The sequence below is a fragment of the Erinaceus europaeus genome, chromosome 9 (genome assembly GCF_950295315.1).
Source record: "Erinaceus europaeus chromosome 9, mEriEur2.1, whole genome shotgun sequence".
NCBI classification, from domain to species: Eukaryota; Metazoa; Chordata; class Mammalia; order Eulipotyphla; family Erinaceidae; genus Erinaceus; species Erinaceus europaeus.
The window spans coordinates 105,868,687-105,893,997 of NC_080170.1; the positions used below are offsets into that span (position 1 = coordinate 105,868,687).

Here is a 25,311-nt window from a genome sequence, read left to right on the forward strand (position 1 = left end):
ACACATGCAGATCTGTTTCACCACTTTTGAAGTTTTTTCTTTACAGGTAGAGTGTGGGGCCTTGAACTTGGATCCTTGTGTGTGTTAAGATGTGCACTCAACAAGGTGCCTTCAGTAGGATGCAACATCACTTATTCCCTTATAAGTAATGTGGTTACTACTGCCATTAGTTTTGACACTATGGTTATCACTGGGCCTCGTGCCCACACCATGTCTACAACACTCACAGTAGCCATTTTTCTTTTTTTCTTCAGTAGAAGGTGAGAGGCAGAAGGAAATAAAAACAAGAGGGAAGAGAGGGAAGGAGAGAGAGAGAGAAAGAGAGAGAAGAAAGATGGAGCACTGCTCTATTACTTGTGAAGCTTCCATCCTAAGGTGTGAACTGGGGACTTGAACATGTGTCTTTGCACATGCTATTGTGTGCACACTACCAGGTAAGCCACCACCTGATCCCCTAGTTTATTTTTGTATAAACTACATTATTGAGGGAAATATTATAAGATAGTTATTGCCACATATGTACAGTTTCTTAGCCCCCCACAATTGTGATAGGTCTTTACATGCCATGTTTACTATTAATTGATATCTTCCTCCCCTGTTATACACTGGGTCACCAACATGCTCTCGATTGCCCCCACCCCGCCCCCCAGTATCCTTGACTCTGGTGCAATGTATATATTGTTATAATTGATGAAATTTCCCATTTTGCTACACTTTGGGTAGAACTTGGAAGAATATTTTTTCTTCCATCCTTCCTTCCCTTCCTTCCTTCCTTCCTTCCTTCCTTCCTTCCTTCCTTCCTTCCTTCTTTCTTCTTAGAGTTTTTGTTTACTAGAGAGAGAAGGTAGGGGAGGGGGGATATGAACCACAACATCAGCTTGTCATGTGTGGTATAGGTGAATTAAACTTAGGACCTTTTGTTTACAAGTTCTGAAATCTATGGCTACACAATTCCCCAGTGACTTAATGTTTAGTTTTGATCTCAAGATCTTTTTTCTTCATGGCAAGTAAAACATAATAATAACCTTTTGAAATAATCCTTCTACCCAGCTGTTCTATAACTATTATGAGCATATTTATAGACTGTATACATAATGACTAAAAATCTTATAGAACCTCTGAACCAAATATATTGCTACAAATGGTTGAATTCTCAGATTATCTCTGGTTTGTTCTTAGTTATGTAAGGTGACCAGTGTTTGGACAAATTATGTAAGTTTTCTCAGATTTATGCAACTTCTGAATGTATTAAGTGAGAGGAGCAAGGAATCTGTAGGAGGCTGATAACCTTTCCTTTAATCTTTATATAGTAATGGATGTATGCTCAGAAAACCTGATTCCTAATATTTGCTTTCATGTTTGTCATTTGTTTTGATTAGTTACTGACTGGAAATCTTGAGTAATTTGCAGGGTATATAGAAAGATCTTGGGAGTGAGTTGCATCCAGACTATCTAACTTGATATCCTAAGCTTTTAGGTTGCTTATTGAACCTTTTGCTGTTTGTTCCCTACTAGGGCTCTCACTGGGTCTTGGTACCCCACATGATTTTATTGCTCCCTGTGACTTTTTTTTTTTATTTAAGAAAGGAAAAATTAACAAAACCATAGGGTAGGAGGGGTACAACTCCACACAATTCCCAACACCCATCTCCATATCCCACCCCCTCCCCTGATAGCTTTCCCACTCTCTATCCCTCTGGGAGCATGGACCCAGGGGTCATTGTTGGTTGTAGAAGGTGGAAGGTCTGGCTTCTGTAACTGCTTCCCCGCTGAACATGGGCATTGACTGGTCGGTCGGTCCATACTCCCAGTCTGCCTCTCTCTTTCCCTAGTAGGATGGGTCTCTGGGGAAGCGGAGCTCCAGGGCACATTGGTGGGGTCTTCAGTCCAGGGAAGCCTGGCCGGCATCCTGATGACATCTGGAACCTGATGACTGAAAAGAGAGTTAACATACAAAGAAAAACAAATTGTTGAGCAATCATGGACCCAAAGCTTGGAATAGTGGAGAGGAAGTGTTAGGGGGATACTCATTGCAAACTCTAGTGTACTTCTGCTTTCAGGTATATATTTTGCAGTAGTTTATGGATACGTGTGAACATATGCTCTCTCTCACAGAAACTGGTGTATATCTAGGTTTTGGGAGTGACTTTTTTTTTTAATAGAGGGTGTGGGGGAAGAAGAAACATGAAGAAAACAAGAATCTGGTTTCAATAAAACTTTATTATTCAGTAAGAGTAAGATCTTAACATTAGTCTGTAATAGGTTAAATCATAGCAACATAGTAAAGTTAAGGGATCAGAGAAGTAACTAACTATCCAAGTAGGGTTCCTGCCTTGCAGTGCACATGCAAGTTCAAGCCACATTATTTACAGTCTTTAAAATTATTATACAAAGTTTTGCTATTTAAAAAATGTTTTAATTAGTACCTTATTTTAAAATTTTTATTATATTTACTTATTTACTGGATAGAGACCGCCAGAAATCAAGTGGAAAGGAGGTGACAGAGAGGAAAAGAGACACTGCAACAATGTTTCACCACATGCAAAGCTTTCCCCCTGCAGGTGGGGACTGGGTAATCAAACCTGGGTCCTTGTGCATTATAGCATGTGTACTCAACCAAGTATGACACCACCCGGCCCCTTAATTAGTATTTTAAATACATAAAACATGTGAAAAATATCTTCTCAAATCCAATTTTCAGCCTATCTAAAATAAACTACTATTCTATTTTATAATTGATTCATACATCTTTAGTTCTTTTTCATCAGACCTGTTTTAGTTTAGTTTTTTTTAAACATTTAAAAAAAATTATTTATAAAAAGGAAACATTGACAAAACCATAGGATAAGAGTGGTACAACTCGGGAGTCGGGCGGTAGCGCAGCGGTTAAGCACAGGTGGCGCAAAGCACAAGGACCGGCATAAGGGTCTTGGTTCAAGCCCCCGGCTCCCCACCTGCAGGGGAGTCGCTTCACAAGCGGTGAAGCAGGTCTGCAGGTGTCTATCTTTCTCTCTCCCTGTCTCCCCCTCCTCTCTCCATTTCTCTCTGTCCTATCCAACAACGAAGGCATCAATAACAACAACAATAATGACTACAACAATAAAAGAACAAGGGCAAAAACAAAGGGAAAATAAATAAATAAATATTTAAAAAAAAAAGAGTTGTACAACTCCACACAATTCCCACCACCAGAACTCCATATCCCATCTCCTTCCCTGATACCTTTCCTATTCTACAAAGTCATTGTGGGATGCAGAAGGTGGAAGGTCTGGCTTCTGTAATTGCTTCCCCGCTGAACATGGGCATTGACTGGTCGGTCCATACTCCCAGTCTGTCTCTCTCTTTCCCTAGTAGTGTGGGTCTCTGGGGAAGAGGAGCTACAGGACACAATGGTGGGGTTGTCTGTCTAGGGAATTTAATCCTTTTAAAAATAATTGTGATGAAGAGTTCAGTGGCATGTCTTAAGAAGGTATTTTTAAAGACAAAAGGCAATTGATCTTATTTTCTTACTGTAAAATGTTTTTTTTAATTATCTTTGTTATTTGATAGAGATAGCTAGATATCAAGAGGGAAGGGAGAGACAGAGAGGAAGAAAGACAGAGAGACACCTGCAGACCTGCTTCACCACTCATGAAGCTTTTCCTCTGCAGGTGGGGACTGGGTGCTTGAGCTCAGTTCCTTGCATATTGTAACATATGCATTCAATCGGGTGCACCACCACCCAGCCCCAACTGATCTCATTTTTAGAGGATATTAGATTTATCTAGAGGGCTTTTCAAAACCAAGTGATGAGCCCAGCTAGTTTCTGACTAACTAAACCAAGGCAGAGACTCTAGAATGCTTATTTGTAGTAATAATGCAAATGATGTTGACATGGGTCATTTAGGAACTCTATACCTTGGAGTCTCAAATAGGCATGATTTCAACACTCTGGACTTTTCTTCATTCAGATAGAGGGACAGAGGAAGGAGTAGCAGGAGACTCCATAGCATAAAAGCTTCCTCCAGAATCATAGTATCTCCCACGTAGTGTTAGGAGTTAATCAACTTGCTACTTAAATTGAAAGGTTTACTTAGATACTTATGGACAGGGAAAGTGGACTTTGGCTGTCTTTTTTTTTCCTACTTTTATATCTCTAGGACCTAGAACAGTGTCTAGCACTTATTAGATTTTTAATACTTGATGAATAAATGGATGAAAGTAACTTCTTAGAATAGCCCTATCAAAAATGAGTATGATTTTTGTGGAACAACACCCAGCCTGAAGGATTAATGCAAATTGGGTAACATTTGTATTTTTGTTTTGAGAATAACAATTTAGGAAATTCAAAGGATGGGTAAGAAAGTTATTTTCCATCATGAAAATAGGAAGAAAATTAAATATACCGAGTTTGAAAAAGTGAACTCTATAGCAGTAATAGCAAAAGAAGATGTCTCTGCACAGTTTTAAATATCTTCAAAATGTTAAGTGATAATTAGAGATTATTTTCTGAAAGCATAAGTGATAGAGCCATTGCTTTTATTATTTAAATTGGAGCAGAAGCCAAGTATATACTCATGTTGTTGGAAAAAAATAAAATATACATTTATGTGCTTTAAGATTAATGAAAAAATGGGAATGGAGTAATTTTAAAGAAGTCTAAATGGTTATTGGACTTTTGATGAGTTAGATGTTTCTCCTCCCCTACACCCCTATTACTTCAGATATTAGAGCTTTGGGAAGTACATTGATTTGCTCAAGGTTGAATAAGGAAGAATCAATTTTATTACATCCATGTCCTGTGTTTTTCCCCTACAATATAAGCCATTGCTTGGGAGACTATATATGCTTGCTTTCATTTTCTCAATTAATATGGGTAATAATTAATAACATTGTTATTAGTTTAATGTTGCTGGTTCAATTTGACATTTAGTCTGGAACTATTAACTAAGTGAAAAATAAATCATCAGTTCATGGTCATGTTTTACAGGGCATGCTACCATGTAGTATACATGGAATATATATATATATATATATATATATATATATATATATATATATATATATATATATTACCATTGTTGTTGTTGTTACTGGAACTTTCACCCTCAGACAGCTTTTTCAGATACAACGAGACAGAGACAGAGTGAAAGCAAAGGAAAGACACCCTAAGCACTAAGTTCCCCCTAGTGTAGTGGGTTGTAGTGGCAGATTCGAATTTTTTTCTACCAGGTGAGCTCTTTCACTAGCCAAGAGAGAATTGTATATCTAGTGAGGGATTTTGAAAATAAACGTGTCTTATAACATACTTCTTTTTTTTTTTTTTTTTTTTTTTGTCTCCAGGGTTATCGCTGGGGTTCGGTGCCTGCACTATGAATCCACTGCTCCTGGAGGCCATTTTTTCCCATTTTGTTGCCCTTGTTGTTGTTTTTACTATTATTGTTGCCATTGATGTTGTTGGATAGGACAGAGAGAAATCGAGAGAGAAGGGAAGACAGAGAGGGGAAGAGAAAGATAGACACCTGCAGACCTGCTTCACCTCTTGTGAAGCAACACCTCTGCAGGTGGGGAGCCGGGAGCTTGAACCAGGATCCTTACACCAGTCCTCATACTTCATGCCATGTGTGCTTAACCTGCTGCCCTACAGCCCGACCCCCCTCATAACATACTTCTATGTAAGCATTACTCCTTAACCTATGAGTTTGGGACCTATTTGATTATAATATTCAATATATATTATCAATACTTGGGAGTCGGGCTGTAGCGCAGCGGGTTAAGCGCACATGGCAGGAAACTCGAGGACCCACATAAGGATCCCAGTTTGAGCCCCCAGCTCCCCACTTACAGGGGGGTCGCTTCACAAGCAGTGAAGCAGTTCTACACGTGTCTTTCTCTCTCCCCCTCTGTCTTCCCCTCCTCTCTCCATTTCTCTGTCCTATCCAACAACAACGACAGCAATGACAACAATAATAATAACCACAACAATGATTAAAAACAAGGGCAACAAATAAAGGAAAATAAATCAATAAAATATAATATATATATTCAATACTTAATAAAACTTTAGTACAGGTATAAACGCTTTATAAATGTTGTTCACTTATTGTAACAATCCAATCAAATAGAAACTATAATCATATCTAAAGCAAAGTCTCAATAATTAATCTATAGTCATACGTATATTAAATGATAAACATAGGACTGGGGTCACTGGACTTTTATTCCAGAGATAAAGCTTATATACTGGTTATTTTGAGTCACAGTTTCTCTAGTGCATCTCCTTAAGTCTCCCACTGAACTCTTTTGATCACACTTATTTAAAAAAAAAAAAGGTTAAAGGTGTATGATTCAATGATAAATGTAATAGTAGTTTGTTTTTAACTTTTTAAAATTTCCCCCTGCAGGCGGGGACCAAGGGCTTGAACCTGGGTCCTTGTGCACTGTAACGTGTGCACTTAACCAGGTGCACCACTGCCTAACCCCTGTAGTTTACTTTAGATAGGGTGAACATTAGATTTGAGAAGATATTTTGCAAATGTTTGATGTATTTAAACTATGAATTAAAGGATTTAAAAAAAATAGTAAGACTTTGCATAATACATTTAGAGATCTTAAATAATGTGGTTGCCTATTTTATATATCTGACTTGAGAAATCTAAGGCATGTAGGGTGTGTGTATGTAGATTTCCATGTATTATTCAGTAGACTAGATGGAGTGGTACCCAGTAGGCATCCAGCCAAGATCTAGTGAGGGCGCACTTAGCACATCTGCTGCCTCTGACACTGAGACAGAAACTGGAACACATTCCAATGTCAAAATATGTCTGTACAGCACCACTAAGCCCACTCTATAGTATTATAATTGAGTTTTCAAAGATATTACAAAGGAAGCTGCTTTTTGCTTCCTCTTAGTATTGGCAGGAGACTGCCTTTTTATTATTTTCCTGCTATATAGTCGGGAAAAATCCTGACACAGAAACAGTGTGGTGTTATGAATAGACATTGACACTTTTCAAAACAACAGTTAAATGGTATTAATATGCATTTCTTCACTTCCATGGTGTGAGACTTGGGCAATTTGCTTCATACTTTAAAAATCATAGTTTCTCATCTTTGAAATGGGGACCTTGTGTGAAGACAAAGAGATATGATCAATTTTCTTTCATGGAAGGAAGCACTTTGCAAGAACTAAAGTGGGAAAAATTATATTACCTAAAATCTGATAGAAAATAATTTCAGGGAAAATGTAAAGGTTGTGCATAGCTTTCAAGCCTTTTTTTTTTCAATTTACCTGTGAGTTCAGCACTCTTAAACTATAGAATAGACCCAATCACTTTACCTTTAAAGGAATTAGATTAAAATCTAATTTAGATGAATTAAATCTAAATTCACTTGAGATTTCTCTCTGAAGGGACTGGAATGATTGTAATTAAAGATAGCCTGTACTCAGTGCTTTGCTTCTGCTAATAATATGATCCTGGGAATTTCTACCAGGATACGGAGGGAAAAAAATCCACCAAACACATCAAAGCCAATGGTTTCATTATATTCATCTGGGCAGTTTCTTTTTTTATTTTTAAAATAAGGTGAGGTTGGAACCCAAGCACTAGTATCTTTCTAAAATTGTACAGAATGCACAGTCAAATGTAAGAATAGTGATTTTTCCCCTAGAACATTGCTTCTCATACTTTACTTGGCATCAGTATCACCTGAAACACTTGTTAAGCTACTTTAAAAAGTCAGAGTTTCTGATTCAACAGATCTAAAGGAGAGGGTGGAAAGTTTTGTTTTCAACAAATTCATGAAATTATATTTGTTAACCTCTATTCCAGCATGGTTCTTTCCAAACCTTAGTTGCATAGTAATCATCTGGAGAGACTATTCAACTGCAAATTCTGATTAAGTAGGTCTTGATGAAGCCCAGTATTTTGCCTCTTTTATAAACTGTGGACGATTTTCATGCTGTGCATACAAAGCTTTGGTCTACTAACTGGTAAAGTTCAATATCTAGGAGTTTACTAGGACTACTCCAGATCTATCAGATAGGAAGTTTCTTTTTAACCAAGTACATTGAGATCATCTGAGGAGTTAAGAAAAATGCTGAGGCCTAGCTTCAATTCTAAGATTTTACTTTAGTATGGCTTTGGCATTACATGAGAGAAAAACAAACATTGAATCAGTGATAGGATGTTTTCATTTTTAAGAACACTACAAATCATTGCAGTTTTTTGATAGAATGGTTGTGGTCATTTATTGTGAAAGGAAACCCTCAAGCTAGCGATGACAAGTGGTCAAGTGCTGCTCGTGTTCCCTAGCAGACATCAAGAAAGTCTGACAACATTCATTGTGGCCTAGTCTCAAATGTCTTTTTCAATATGGTTTCAGGCAGCTGCACATATGCTTGCCATATGCATGCTTTGCCTTCATTAACACCAACATATTGAGAGCCAATTGCATTTACTTACCAGGTTATAAAGATGATGAAGACATAATGCTGGCCTCTCACTGCTCCCAGAACAGTACAGGCAGTTAAACATTGATAGGAAGCAAAGCTTAATAATGTAAGGTGATAAAACTGGGCGGTGGTGCACATAGTACTAAATGCAAGGACCTGGGTTCGAGCCTCTGCTCTCCACCAGAGAGCATGCTGCTTGGATGCATGCTGCCCAAGCAGCATGGTGAAGCAGGTCTGCAGGTGTCTTTCTCTCTCCCTATTACCCCATTGCCTTTCAATTTATCTCTGTCCTATTGAATAACATGGAAAAAGAAAGAAAGAGAGAGAGAGAGAGAGAGAGAGAGAGAAAGGAAGAAAGGAAGGAAAAGAGAGAGAGAGAGAGAGAGAGAGGAGAAAGAAAGAAAGAAAGAAAGGGAAAGAAATAAACAGACAAAAGGAAAAAAATGAAAATGACTGCCAGTAGTACTGGCACTGAATCCCTATGAGAACCCTGGAAGAAAATAAATAAATAGATAAAAATAAAAAAATAATGCATTCTTGAGTGATTTGAAAAATCACCAGATTTCAGAAATGGAAGCAAATCCCAAGTCATGGCATTCTGTGAAAGTGGATTTTAAACTGAATCCTGAAGGCTAGCAACAAAATATATAAACTAAAATTAGGGGAATTGCATTTCAGATAAGGAGACACAAAATGACCTAGAGAAGAAAGCTCCTTCTGTGTTGGAGGAAAATGAGCTGACTGGCTTGGATTAAGTGAAGAGATGATGTGGAAGTGTCACAGGATTATATTCTAGATTGCCATTACTGACACATAGAGGAATTTAGACTTTCTGTGTTAGGGAACTAAAGAAAGATATCGAGCAACTGCTATTGAGTGATAAGAGAAATATGATGCTTTTGAGAAAATTCTCTGAGATTATAGTATAGGTGGTCAGAAGCAGATGTTGTTAAAGTAAAATATTTTAAATGACAAAATAGTTTTATTTTCCCCCTCTACCTTATATTTCTAGAAAATCTCCCACTTTTATTTCTATAGATTCACTCAATAATTTTAAAATAAAGAATATCTTAATATTTTGAAATATATGTATACATATACACATACTTACATAGATGTTTCTATGTATCTAATTATAACCAGTAAATCTAACATTTAGATGTCAGTTCTAAGGTATACCAAGAGTTATATGGTAATATGGCTTAAGGGAAATCATGCATGTTCCCTATGTGACTTTTGAAGTGAAGGTCCATGTTTTATTTATTTTTTTAAATTTGTGATTAATAGTAAGTTCGAAGATTACAGTGTAATCTCCCACCACATTCACCACCAGAGTTCTGTATCCTCACCTCCCACCGCCCAAAGATAACCACTAGAGTTCTCACAAGTCTTAGAAACAATTTGCAGGGAGTCAGGTGGTAGCACAGAGGGTTAAGCACATGTGTTGTGAAGCGCAAGGACCGGCATAAGGATCCCGGTTCAAGCCCCAGGCTCTCCACCTGCAAGGGAGTCGCTTCACAGGCGGTGAAGCAGGTCTGCAGGTGTCTCTCTTTCTCTCCCCTCCTCTCTCCATCTCTCTCTGTCCTATCCAACAACGATGACATCAATAACAATAATAACTACAACAATAAAACAACAAGGGCAACAAAAGGGAATAAATAAATAAATATTAAAAAAACAATTTGCTTACTTCTGGTTTTGTTTTGTTTTGTTTTATTTGTTTTTCTTTCAAAGTTCATGTGTATCAGTTCTCTAGATTATATGAGTGACACCATCTGGTAGTTGTCTTTCATCTCTTTACTTATTTCACTAAGCATAATCACCTCCAGTTCCATTGATTTTATCCCAAAGGACACAATATCATCATTTTGATTGCAGAGTACTATTCCTTTGTCAGTGTTTCCTTTTTATAAATAAATAAATAAATAAATAAATAAATAAATAAATAAATAAAAGAAATATATATCCTGTATCTTCTTTAGCCAGTCCTCTGTTGATGGACATTTGTGAATGTCCATTTTGGCTTTTGTGAATAATGCAGATGTGTATATAACATAGGAGTTTATATGTCCCTTTGATTTAGTGTTTTAGTGTCCTTTGGTTTACAGCTCTGACTTCTGAAGGTATCAGAGATTAAACCTGGGAACTGGAGGCTCAGGTATGAAAGATTGTTTTACATAATCATTATGCTGTCTTCCTGCCCCTAAGATCCACTTTTGAAATACAATTTTTAAAAATTAATTAATTCCCTTTTGTTGCCCTTGTTTTTATTGTTGTAGTTACTATTGTTGTCGTTGTTGTTAGATAGGACAGAGAGAAATGGAGAGAGGAGGGGAAGACAGAGAGGGGGAGAGAAAGACACCTGCAGACCTGCTTCACCGCCTGTGAAGCGATTCCCCTGCAGGTGGGGAGCCGGGGCTCGAACTGGGATCCTTATGCTGATCCTTGCGCTTTGCGCCACACGCACTTAACCCGCTGTGCTATCGCCCGACTCCCTGAAATACAATTTTTAAAATTTTTTTCTTTTAATATTTATTTACTCCCCCCTGTTGCCCTTGCTGTGCTATTGATGTCATCATTGTTGGACAGGACAGAGAGAAATGGAGAGAGGCGGTGAAGACAGTGAGGGGCAAAGACAGACACCTGCAGACCTGCACCGCTTGTGAAGCGACTCCCCTGCAGATGAGGAGCCAGGGGCTGTAACCGGGATCTTTAAGCTGGTCCCTGCGCTTTGCGCCACATGCGCTTAACCCACTGCACTACCAGAAATACAATTTTTTCCTCAGTATTTTGTGCATATATTTTTAGAAGTTCTTTCTTGGTTTGGCCATTGATAATGACGTCCAAAAGTTTGGTTGACCAGATATCTAAATTGTATCTAATTGGTTTGCTAGTATTATCGCCATTTAAGTTTAATTAACAAGTAAAGATTCTGCTTTTCCTGACAGGCTCATTTCTGCTTGGTAAAAAATATAGTATATTTTAAAACCTCCAAATTTACTTATTAATTTTAAGTCTTCTCACCATCGTTTTTTTGTTTGTTTTTACAACTATGTAGATTGTGATTGCTTGTGAACCTTTTTTTTTTTCTGTAGTGCAGCATATTGTGCAGCCTCTCAACCATCAAAGTCCAAGTTCACATTTCATCCTTTATTTTATTTTATTGTTTTTTTTTTTTTGGCTCACTTCTTGATCTTGGGGAAAAAAATCACATCTTTGAATGTCTGTACACTTATCTGTCAAGATAAATGGAAAGTACATATGGGGAAGATTTTTGGTTTTGTTTTGCATTTTCATTTTAGACTGGTTCCTTTGCTGGCTGGTATCATGACTGCCTTTTCCATCACTGTATTACAAGTGCATAACACAGTGCCTCAATATATGTGACAAATCAGTGAATAAAGCCTAGTAGGTCATAGTGTCCGCTTTACCTACGTAGTGTGTGTTGAGTGATTTGGGGATGATGCAGATCTGAAACATTCAAAGCAAGAAGACACATGCTTTTGCCCATTGATCGTATGTACTGGCACCTGTACTGTTCAGTGAATTCTTCAAATGGACTCTGAGACTAGTCTGCCACTAAGATAAATTGGCTGCCGAGAATGAGTGATGGCAAGTATTCACTTTCATTATCAATAGTGATGTACTTCATATTCCATCTGAAGGGACAAGAGAAGAATCCCATTAGATTGACTTGTTAATTAGGCAAGCTTCTTGAACATTCCCAAGGTAACATAGCAAGAGTTATATGGTAATATCATTAATAAAAGCCAATAGCAGGATTGCTACCAGAGATAAGGCAAACATTTTTACTAACTTTTATCAAAGAAAAATATGTTTAAATTGGTTTTCATGATGTTAATAAACAATTTTTACTATCAATCAGTGTTTAGAAGGAAATTTTTCTGTCTCCAAATCCCAAACCACTCATCATTACTGTAAATCAGCAAGTTCACTGAGGTAAAATATAAGACAACTCGATTACTTCACCTTTTTTTTTTAATTGAGCACCAGGCTGAAATAATTGTTAGCACTGACAAAAATATTTTTTATTACTTTACTTTGAAGTTAAATTTGCTTAAATATGTAAATGGGATATACTGCTTTTTTTCCTGTCATGATTTTTTCAGAAATTTAAGTTAAAATGTGGGATAGTAATCACCTATATAACCCTAGGTCAATCCACATTGTAAAGTCTGTAGATGTGAAATTTAACAACCATGACTGGTGTTAAATGACTAAATAAATAAATGAAGAAATCAAAGAGATACAAAGGTTTAACAAGTTTAAATTGCTTTCTGCTTCCTGACATTTTTCATTAATTCATACCATAATCTACCGCACAAGTTGCATTGTACCTGCACTGGAATCTAGGCTAACCTAGAGCATGGCAAGGCTTGTGCCCTATCTGGTGAACCATTTTCTCTTCTTTCTCTCTGATAGCCACCATAATTTCCACAGAGTCTAAGAGTTACTTTTGGTATTATTACATTTTACAAGTTTAAGTTTTTTACATTCCATATGTGAATGAACCTACTCAGCAATTATCTTTCACTTCCTTACCTGTTTCACTTAACCACATCTAGTTGCATTCATTTCTTTTCCACATAGACACATGTAATGTAGTTTATAGAACCAATTTTGTGTTTCTGGATGCCAGAGCTCAGTGTGCTGACTATTCAATAATGACATTTTAACTACTGAATTAGAGAGGAGGGAAATTATAGCAAATGGTAAATAAACCTTTTAAATAATAGTATGATTAATGGAAAACCATTCAGTGTCCTGATTGTATTATCATAAATATTATAATTACACATTTTATTGCAAGAAGAAAGGCTGTAAGGGGAATCAACCTTGTCATTACTTTGTTTTAGTCTCAGATTTTGTGGGATATAGTATTATTTACACTTTAATAAATTATCACTTATCATCTTTTTGTTTGTTTGTTATCTTAGGGACTTCACTGCTCTGCTCTGAGATAATGTATTCAGATAGAGAAAGACAGAGAGATGAGTGGGGGAAGATACCGTAGAACCAAAGCTTGATCCAATGCAGTAGGAAGTGGGTTGGAAACGTGGTTGTATGCATGGCAAAGTAGGAGAATCCCAGAACAAATTACCTCTGTTTAAGAACATGTTGAAGTTTGGCAAATGCTTGAATTTTGAAGACAAGTTGATATGATATTGAGAGTATATAGATTATAAACTCAAATACTTTTATTCTTTTTAGTGGGCTATTAAGTGCAATTTTTATTACCCATTATATAAAAATCAATCTCTAGAATAAAAATGTAACATACATCTTATAACTCTTCTTAGTTACTAGGATTTGAATTTGCCTTCTGTTAAGAAGTGTTTTTTTTTTTTTTTTTGTCTTTACATTACTTTTTGTCTTCATACCAGAGTGCCACTCTGTTTTGGCTCTTGGTGGCTCAAACCTGGGTTCTCTTGTGTTTAACGCCAGTGTACAACAGTATATTATCTCTCCAGATATTAAAGAAGAACTTTTAATGACATTTTCTGTCCTTTTGCCTCCTTCTCTTCTCCTGTTTCATTTGACTCATCTTCACTGATTGTATTAAGTGCTTTCTGATGTTTTATTTTATTCTATTGATCTTCACCTTTTATCACTGGAGTGAGTAGTGTGGCTATGAATTAAATTGAATAAGAACACTTTTCAAAATATATTTTTCCAATTTAAGTAGCACTTTATTGAGGAAATGTTGATTTATAGAGTTGTCACAGGGATTGAATGCTACGTTTCCTTCAAATAGGTGTCACTATACCTTCTGCACTACACAACATGATATCCCCAGCCCCCTCTTACAAAAATTATTAAGATAATAAAACACAAATAATTATGTCTTAAATAGCTGAAAGCTAGTACAAACATTAGAAACCGGGGCCAGGTGGTGGTGCACCTGGTTGAGCGCACATGTTACAGTGCGTAAGGATCTGGGTTCGAGCCCCTGGTCCCCACCTGCAAGGGGAAAGCTTTGCTAGTGGTGAAGCAGGGCTGCAGGTGTCTCTCTGTCTCTCTCCCTTACTATCACCCCCCTTCCCTCTCAATTTCCGGCTGTCACATTAATAAATCAATCAATAAATAAGATAAAAAATTTAAAAAACAATGACAAACCAAGGGAAAAAACATCTTAAATAGTTACTGGATGGATGCAAATCTATGTATTTCTTTTATTTTTTTATATGTATAGTATGTGGAAACATTGAACATCTTACCAGGTGGCAACACTTTTATAACACAGTTTTCTGTGGAAAAGTAGAATTGCAATGAAACACCAAGAGTTTATGTCTCCTGTAGCTTGGTGATACCATATGTGTCTCATATGTTTGATAGTTCTAATGGTCTTATTTGGGCCACATATATGGGGGTCAATTATTTACTAGTAAATCTAGTAGACTGACTTTGATTGTATTCCTCAGTCATTAGTTTCTGCTGTGTGGATCTACTCTCTTTGTAAAACCATTGTGTTGTAGATGTTAGAACATCTATACGTGTTCTTCTTAAATCAATGGGAGATGTGAAGTGTAAAAAGAAGAATGAATGATTTTTTTCTTGAAAACTGCTTGTATGTGCTGGAATCCCATTGACCTAAACAGGTGGGTCAGCCTTCTATTAAGTACTCTACAGCAGAGTATCCTTCTGTAGCATTGCAAATTGATGTGGCAAATCATATAAACATAAAAGGAGTAGAGAACTTTGTGTGCTATTTATTTATTTATTTATTTATTTATTTTAAATTTACCATATGGGAGATAACTCAGCAGGTTGTGCTCTGAACTTGCATGATAGACATTTTACAAAAGAAGATACCGAAAGGAAAAAAAATATAAAGATCAAGAGAAAACTTAGAGAATGTCAAAATAAAATTCTATGAAAATAGTTATAATAGATGGAGTCAGTTATGGGGTAACCAAATGGATTGAATATTAGAATCAAATTAAACTTGAAGATCAGAGTTAAAAAAGTAAACAAAAAATCAGAAATTTGGATCCTTCTTATAGGTACTAAGTATCCACTAGATATAAGGAAGAAATTCCATGTGAGTGGGTGCCATAGACATGTGGGGAGTGATGTGGCCCAGTTTTATTAGAAAAGTTGGATATTGGAAAAGGAAACTGGATACTCAGAAGGAATTCTTATTGAGCAGTGGAGAGTTTCTGTAAGCTAAAGCAAGTGTACTAAACTGAACACGAATAAAATATAAGACATGCCATATGCCACTTCCTGAGATTTTACAGTGCAGATACAGACCTTTACAAAGGTAAGTTCTCAACTTTTAACAGTAAATGTCTTTATTCTATTTTGTTTACTGAATTTTGTTTAATCGACTTGCTATGTCTTCCTAAGTATGTCATCTGAAAGCCATTATCACTCTGTGGTTCCTATAAAATTTTCATCAAAGTTTTTTTTTGTTTGTTTGTTTTTGTTCCTATCTTCCTATAGTAGTTTTCTCATACCTCTTAAATAAATATAAAAAAAAAAAGCTCTATACTTTTTTTCCTCACTTCTGTTGCAATTAACTTCACCAAATAGTTTAGCATTTGTCTTGGAGAATTTTTAGGAAGACATGTTTAATTTTGGGATTTATTGCTTGTTCTCATGAGGGAATCATCATTGAATTTATACACTCTGATAGTTGCATTTATTCACAATATAATGTATATTTACATTTAGTCTGTAACTCACAGCTTACCTCTATTTTCATTAGGTTTCTATATCAGTGAGAACTAGGATTAGTTTTGCATTGCAGACTGATATAACAAGGGCTTAGCGTTTCACATAAAACTCAGGTGTAAGTAATGTAATGCTGGACTGTTGCTGCAGCTCCACAAAGCGCTCTCATGGGATCCAACTCCTTTGGGCTCACTTGTCATCATTCCCTCAGGGATAGCCTTTGTTTTCATGGTCTCAGCCTCAATACCCCATTACCTACCCAAATAACAATAAGGCAAAAAGAAAAAGAAAAAAGGAGGAGAGGGCAAGGGCCGCAGTATACCACATTTAAAAAAAGAAGTCTTAGCAGATATAAAGACCCTTAGACCTACATTTCATTACTTAGTATTGACTCTATAGTCACAGATAACTGCTATACAGTAAAAGCATCTATTACTTTGTATGATGTGAGAATGGTGACTAGGGGTAATTAAATTGTAAAATTAGGAAGAAATGTAACATGGGACTGATAACTAACAATCAGGAACTGAAAAATATTTGCTGAGATGAAATTTTACCAGGCCTACCTGTATAAACTTGTTTGCCCTTCTAAAAATTAGACTAATCATTCCTGTTTAAATTCTTCCGTATTTGTGGTTAAAAGTCAAATATATGGTTGAATTTATCAGCACTTTGAAAATTATGTGTTGCACAAAGATATTGCATTATTATTGTTGAAATACTGACTAAGCTTCTGAATATAAACTCATTAAGTAACACAGTGATAAATCAGTTTTTAAATCAGACCATATTTATATTAATGCTTTCCAACTTCACTATACAGAAAATATCTTTATAAAATATTAAAATGAAAATGACTGAATTTATAAGTCATGTACAGTAATAGCTTCATTATATTTTTGTCATCTTATTGAGGAAATGTTGATTTAAATAGTTGTCTCAAGAGTGCATTTCCACATATCAAAATTCCTTGGTGGACTGAATCCTGCCTTTTTTTTTTTTTTTAAATTGGGAGCTTATTGATTTATAGTACAGGTGTCATATGAGTACAGTTTCTCATCTTACTGAGATAGATGTTTGAATAACACTCTCATTCCCAAATTAGGTCCATCATGTATACCAGCACTGGAAAGCCTCCCCACCCCCAGCCCCCCAACTGCCTTACTGCCTTCCTTCCCCAGTTTCTTTGATTTGATGCAATATCACAGTCTAATACTTTGTATTCTTCTTTTCTGTTCTTGTTTCTCAAGTTCTACCCAAAAGTGAGATCATCCCAGATCTATCCTTTTCTTTCTGGTTTATCTCACTTAACAGGATTCCTTCAACCTACATCCAAGATTAGGTGAAGAGGTGGATTTGTCATTCTTAAATGGTGTATATACACCACAGCATTTTTAATCACTTGTCCGTTGTTGGACACCTAGGTTGCTTCTAATTTTGGGCTATTACAAATTGAACTGCTATGAACATAGGTATACACAGATCACTTTTTATGAGTGTGCTTGTTTCTTTAGAATATATGTCCAGGAGAGGAATTGCTGAGGCATAGCTTAGATCCATTTCTAGCCTTCTGAGAGTTTTCCAGACTGCACTTCACAGGCTTTGAAGCAATTTACATTCCCACCAGTAGTGCAGGAGGGTTACATTATACCCACAACCTTTTCAACATTTGTTGTTACTATCCTTTCTGATTTATGACATTCTCACAGGAGTGAAGAGGTATATCATTGTTGTATATATTTACATTTTTCTGATAATCAGTGACTTGAACTGTTTTCTCAAATGTCTGTTGGTCCTTGGATGTCTTTTTTTGGTGCATGCTCTGCCCATGTCCTCTTGCCACTTTTGAATGGGGTTGTTTCTGTTTTGTTGTTGTTGCTGAGTTTAGTGAGCTTTTTTTTTTTTTTTTTGTATTTTGGTTATGACCCTTTTGTCTAGTGTAAGGAATAAAAATATCTTCTTCCTTTCTGTACAAGGAGTCACATACAGATGAATCTTGCCATTTAAATGTGTGGTCTGAGATTTTAGATGAATTATGCCATATGTAAACTGGAAATGTATGTAAATTTATAAGTAAAATGCTCTGTTCCCACAACTGAGACTAAGAACGTGCCAGTGATCTGTATTTTAATTTTCCGTGTCCAAGGCAATGTTCAGGGTCACAAAAGGGAGACTTGTGCCTGCACTAGCAATAACTACAGATGAATTTATGTGATTTACCTGATGTCACATAGATAAATAGTGGTGGTACAGTGACAAGCAGTCATTTCTCCCCACTCATTCCTTCTCTCTTTTAAAACATTCTTCCCCTTAAGAAGCAAGATGATTTATTCAAAAAGGTCACTAATGCTTCTCTTTTTCTTTTCCCTCCAGCCCTATTCAATCTAATTCCCGTGGGCCTGCGTGTGGTGGCCATCCAAGGGGTGAAGGCCAGCCTCTATGTGGCCATGAATGGTGAAGGCTATCTCTACAGCTCAGTAAGTACTTGGTAGTGTATGTATATACATGTCTGTGCTCATGCAAGCTTATGTGTCTAACCCTGATTGAGATAATGGGACAATTGTTTTAGAAAAAAAAATTTGAAGTTATTTTCTAATTTCTGACCTAGTATATTGGAATTATCATGAAGATTTTAGAGCTTAGAATGCTATGCCCTACTGAGTAAGATCAGGTTGTTTTTTTTGCAACACTAAATTCTTTTCATTTTGCTCCTACTTTCTAGTCTAGCTTTTAAATCTTACCTTTTTGTTAGTTTAAAGAGTAATATTTTTTATATTTCCTGTTATGCTTCCTTAAGGTGTAGAAGCTGGTTTAAGATGCTAAATAATTTGTCTTTGAGTTCTCTTTGCCTTATTGTAAAGAAAGAATTTTAAGAATAGCTTGTGTTTTTGTTTGTACGTAATAAATATGTAGTACCTAATATGTCAGATTCCTGGGGTGTTTGGTCACTTCAGCAACCAGCATAATTTTTATAAAATAACCTCTGACTAGGGACTGGAATGCGTACATCTATTTTTATATATTATATTCTTTTGGATAACTCACCTCCTCTCTTTGGCTTAATTTCTAGACCTTTACAGTAAGAGTGCTGGACATCATGTCATCTATCATTTTAAAAATTCTAAGCTGATGAAATTAAGTAGCAGCGGTGGCAACATTGTTAGCAGTGACATATTTTAAAGTAGTTAATGCTATTCTGATTCCTGTCTCTCAATATGATAATTTATGCTTTGAGAGAATGTGGCTGCACCGAGTGTGTGTGTGTTTGTGTGTGTGTGTAAAATTATGTTTCACCATAAGGGAATTGCTTATTTGTAGTTCAAAAATAAATATCCTTGAAAAGCCTGGTTTTCTCCCCTTATTTCCTATGATCATAGTAAGTAATACAATCTTAATCTCAAAATTCACTTGTATGTAATAGGCTATATATTAATTATTAAATAGCGTTTATGAAGCTTTTCCTAAATTTAACTAAATAGTTCTATTCTACATTATGCTTGCTTATTGCCAGTACATTTGTGTGAGAGTTCTTAGTTGTTTTATTTCTCAATGTACTTAGATATGAAATTACATTATACTAGATGTGTAGAGTCATATTTTTCAACAATTTCTAATCAAACTAATACTTAAAGGTAGTTTCTTGATTATAACAATGAACTTTCTTAGTGCATAATAAATATGAGTTCTTAATGTTCTGTTTTTATGAGTCTATATTTTAAGTGTAATAATAACAGAAAGATAACAAGTCATTGTGTTAAAGAGTTCTAGTGAGCAAAGCTATCAGGGGAGCTAATGGGATATGGAGTTTTGGTGTTGGGAATTGTGTGGAGTTGTACCCCTTTTATCCTACGATTTTGTCAATCTTTCCTTTTTATAAATAAATTTAAAAAATTAAAAATAAAAAATATCTTAAATATAATGCAAACTAAGACATGGAGGTAACTGCAAAAATTTAAACAGTTGTCAAGTAAGTGTAAGTAGACTATATTGCACTTATATTATGAAGATCCTTATTAATTTCTTTGAAAATATTTTATTCATTTATGATACAGATAGAGACACATTGAGAGGAAGTGGGAGATAGGGATATAGAGAGAGAGAAAACAAGGCATCTGCAGTACTACTTCACTGCTGGTGGGGACTAGGGGCTTGAATCCCAGTCCTTGCACATGGTAATGTGTGTGCTCAACCCAGCTGAGTGCACCGCCACCCAACCCTCCCCAATCCCTTATTCATTTACTATACTTCTTTGAAGTTTTTCATTGTGATTAGAAGTTTTCAAATTCTGTGGACTTCAGGACTTTGGACCAGAGTTGATTTCCAAAGATCTGGAAACAGAAAACACACAGAGTCAACAACAGTATGAAGGCCATAATTACTTTTCAGTCAACAAAGACCCCAAAATCCTATTGCTTGGTCATCATATCTATCATAAAGTCATAGCTTTTTATTTTATTCTATTTTTGTCAACAGGGTTATTGCTAGGATTCTGTATCTGTTCAAAGATTGCACTTCTCCTTGCAGCCAATTTTTCCTTTTATTTGATAGGACAGAGAGAAATTGTGAGGGGAGAGGGAGATAGAAAGGGAGAGAGAAAGAGAGACAACTACAACAGTGCTTTTCTGCTTGTTAAGCTTGCCCTATGCAGGTAAAGAGCAGGGTCTTGAATCTAGGTCTTTGCACATAGTAACATGTTTGTTCATCTGGGTGTGCTACTGCCCAGCCCCATGTCATAGTGTTTTATACTGCTGGGCACCTGGTTAACAAACAAAAAAACAAACAAACAAACGTTATGTTGTTAACAACATGACAAACTTGAGAAAGGACACATTTCTCAGAATGCATCCCCATCATTGGCACAGGTCCTTTTTAGGCAGGAGATAGGAGTGTGTGTGTATGTGTGTGTGTGTGTGTGTGTGTGTGTGTGTGTGTATGTGTGTTTCCGTCCTGTCCAATGAGGGAAATGGCCATCTGCCCCAGTGGATTCGTAGTGCTGGCACGAAGCCCCAGCGATAACCCTGGAGGCAAATATTAAATAAAATAAATAAATAAATAAGTCAGCGAACTAGCGAGGGCAAGAGACATCACAGCACCAAAGTTCCCGTCCCCCTAGGGATGTAGAACTTCCTGCTGGTGTTCCCTAGCTTGGGTTGTGTATTTAGCCCATGGCAAAGCAGGCATCTTCCCAGGTGAACTATCTCACCCACCCATGGCTTTTAATTTTTTTTTTGCCTCCAGGGTTATTGCTGGGGCTCAGTGCCTGCACCATGAATCCACTGCTCCTGGAGGCCATTTTCCTCCCTTTTGTTGCCCTTGTTGTAGCCTTGTTGTGGTTATTATTGTTATTGTTGATGTCATTAGTGGTTGGATAGGACAGAGAAAAATGGAGAGAGGAGGGGAAGACAGAGAGAAGGAGAGAAGGATAGACACCTGCAGACCTGCTTCACTGCCTATGAAGCAATTCTCCTGCAGGTGGGGAGCGGGGGGGGGGGCTGGAACCGCTGCGTGCCCAATCCCCAGCTTTTAATTTTGAGCAGTGTATGTAGAACTAGACATGTTGATATGTGGAGTCAGATACTGGGGGAGACAGAGCAGAAAGAGAACTGACTATCAAGGTATCATCAACTTGTGCTACTCCTTTCTATGAAGCAAGCCTCTGGAGGAGAGCACTAGCATACACGGTGATGAGTTTAAAAAATGCTGTGAGCATAGACTCCACCTTTTGGTGTATATTGTTGTAGTTATTATTATTGTTGTTGCCGGATAGGACAGAGAGAAATGGAGAGAGGAGGGGAAGACAGAGATGGGGAAAGACAGACACCTGCAGACCTGCTTCACCGCTTGTGAAGCAAAGCCCCTGCAGGTGGGGAGCCAAAGGCTGGGACCAGGATCCTTATGCTGATCTTCAAGTTTCACACCATGTGCGTTTAACCCACTGCACTACAACCCAACCCCCATAAAGGAGTTCCTTATTTTACAGATTTGTTAAACACACCAATAAACAGTCATAGTGTGGCTGGCCATAGAGTGGCTGGCTGGTATAGGGGTAGGGGAACTAAAGGACTAAGTGCAAAAGTCCTGAACAAATTGATCTAGAATTCAAGAGAAATTTCCAAATGGCATCACCTATCTAGTTGTGTTGACTTGCTTGGTATTGATTTAAATTAGAGATTAGTTCCATTGTAACTTCTTTACCCTATCCTCACCAGGAGACACTAAAAGTGGGTTATAAATGGTAGGTTGCCTAGATAAGTTTATAGGATTCATTTTGAAAATCATGTGTTTTCATAGATTTATACATAGGTTTAGCCCTTATTTATTTAATGAAATGACTGATTACTCTGGATTCATTTTTTACATAGTTTTATTTGTATTTTTTATGTTTGTAGAACCTTTGCTTCTCTGGTCTTTTGTTTTGATTTTTTTTGTATTATTAAGTCATTTTTTTCTTATGCTGCTGCTTTGTAAATATGAATTTTACTGTCTCTTTATTGTTTAGTTACCTTTATTTTTCAGACATATGAACATGCTATTATGTTGCTTTGTTAAATAGTTTTAATGTTTTCATTTTCATCCCAAGCAGTACATCCTCAGACTTCAGGAAGTTTTCTATTAACTACTACTGCTCTTCTCGTAGATTTCATAAATTGCACTTGAATAAAATTATACATACTAGAGCTAGTATTATGATATAGCTAATATTTAAATTCATTTTTTTGAAATAATTATACATAGTTTTTATGTATGTATATATGTATCAAATATGGTCCCCCTGAATTCTTAAATTTCCTCCTCTTCTAAATAAATATTACTGTGAGTGTGGATTGTAGATGGTGAATTCACTTTTTTTTGCTAATCATAAAAAATGCTTCTTTCACTTACAATATTGAGTTGCAGATAGTTAGAAAATTCTGTTTAGGTAAATATTTTCTCCAGCACTTTGAAAATTATATTCCACTTACTTCAGGCATCTCTTGTTGATTGTCAGAGATTTGTTGTCAGCTTAATATACTTTCCACTGTATGCAATCTTTTTGGAAAATTTTTTTTTCTATGTATACAGCATATTGCACAAACTGATTATAATGACTACTTCTGTACTGTGAAAGTACTTTTAATCTAAATAATCATTCTGAAAACTTTAACTCTAAGCTCATGTATATTTTATTTCTCCACCACATTTTCCAGTCTCTTCTTCTAGTAATACTTAAACAACTTATATTCATAGCATTCAAAATCATTTACTCTGGAATTAATGCCATCTATTTTGTGATTTCAAACCACTATGTCCTTCACTTTTGGTTGTCTCCTGTTTTTTTTTTTTGTTTGTTTGTTTGGTTTTTTTTTTTTTTTTTTTTTTTTTCCTCCAGGGTATTGCTGGGCTCGGTGCCTGCACCATGAATCCACCGCTCCTGGAGGCCATTTTTCCGCCCTTTTTGTTGCCCTAGTAGTTGCAGCCTCGTTGCGGTTATTATTGCCATTGTTGACGTTGCTTTGTTGTTGGATAGGACAGAGAGAAATGGAGAGAGGAGGGGAAGACAGAGAGAGAGGGGAGAGAAAGATAAGACACCTGCATACCTGCTTCACCACCCTTGAAGTGACTCCCCTGCAGGTGGGGAGCCGGGGGTGTTTTGTTTTGTTTTTTAAGATCTGTCTGCTCTTGATTTATTTCTTCCTGCTTTCACAGTCTCACAGTCTGGCTATTTTTTACTGAAAATCTTTAACTCTTTCTGAACTTTCTTATAAAACTTTGTTAGAGTTGCTTAAAATTAATTTTTGTGATGAATTAAATTTTCAACTAGTGATTGGCTGAAATTATTAGAGTTAGATTAGATTTCTGTACTAGAATTTAGAAGTAGTTCTTTATCAGTTTGGAATTTTGCTCTGTAGATAGATTTCTCTCTGTCTTGCCCTCTTCTCTATCTCTGAGTTTTGCCCTTACTTCTTAAAAACTTTTAGTTGCTGTGATCCAGCCTCCACTGGTCCTAGCTGAAAAGCAAGATTTGAAAAATAATTTCAAGGTTTTTTTTCCAGGGTAAATTAGCAAATGGGTCTGTGTGGTTTTGACTTAATCTCTTTCCTTTCATTATGCCATTATGTCTATACTTGCAAAAAGAACATTTATTCTAAGTTTTCTTCTAGGGATTTTCCAGCTTTAGTTCTTATATCTAAGTTTTAAAATAATTATAAGTTACTTTTGTGTGTGATAGAAAATATTTTTTTTGCAAAAAATATCCAGTTTTCCCCAATACCAAATGTTGAAGAGTAGTTGAATTTACTCTACAAGCTATTCTTGTAGTCTGGATATTTTAACAATTTTAATTTTTTTCTAATCATGAGCACAGGATTTTTTTCCATGTATTTTTTTTTTAATTTTAGCAATTATGTAGTTTTCATTGAATGCACCTCTTGCTTGATCTGTTACTTTTATATTCATTGTGCTTTTCTTGTGAAAGATCAAAATAATGAAATGATATTAAATGATATATTTATAAATTAGAGTAGCTTAAAGTTCTAAGAAAGAGTATTTTCTCAAACTAAACATTATCACGAATGTTAGATACTTCCATTCTTTAAATTAGCAATATTTAGGAAGTACTATCTCATAATCAGACTGAATTTCCTGTATGTTTACCTTATAAAATAGTGCCTTTAATTTTCTATTTTTGTTATTTAACCAGTTTTAATTTGGATTTTTATATCCTTTTATCTTTCATTTTCTCTGAAAATGTGGGTGAGCAAAGCACAAAGTCCTTTTCTTTCTAGATATTTGACCTATCTTACTTGTTACAGAATGTTTGGGATAATTTCAAAGGTAGACAGAATAATCCTCAAGACCATTCTCATTTCAATGCCAAGTTTTGAGTAGGTTACCTAGAGTCACTTTCTGATTTAGTAATTTTTTTTGATAGACAGAAACAGAGGAAAAAGAGACAAATAGTCATAGATAAACATTTTGATATATTTTTATAGGAGTATTTTACAAACTGTGTTTAAAAATTTGGTGATAAAATATTGTATGTAATTGTTGTAGAGATGTAAAATAAAATATGTGAAAGATAAAAATAATGCTATTTGTCTCTTTCTAGTCTATTTCTATGTAATTTTTTTTTTTTTGAGGCAAGAAGCAGGTAGGGAGAGAGACAGAGAGACACCTGCAGCCCTGCATCACCACTTGTG

General features: G+C 36.0%; 1 protein-coding gene across 7 annotated transcripts in view; it reads left to right on the plus strand.

The window, feature by feature from the left end:
- The window catches only part of FGF12 (fibroblast growth factor 12), a 562,336-nt gene that overhangs the window by 373,727 nt on the left and 163,298 nt on the right, over positions 1 to 25,311 (plus strand). For all 7 annotated transcript variants that reach the window (XM_060198501.1, XM_007517403.3, XM_060198500.1 and 4 more), the window contains one exon: positions 18,506 to 18,609. In XM_060198501.1, the coding sequence (XP_060054484.1) occupies positions 18,506 to 18,609 (104 nt within the window). The remainder of the gene's footprint in view (positions 1 to 18,505; positions 18,610 to 25,311) is intronic.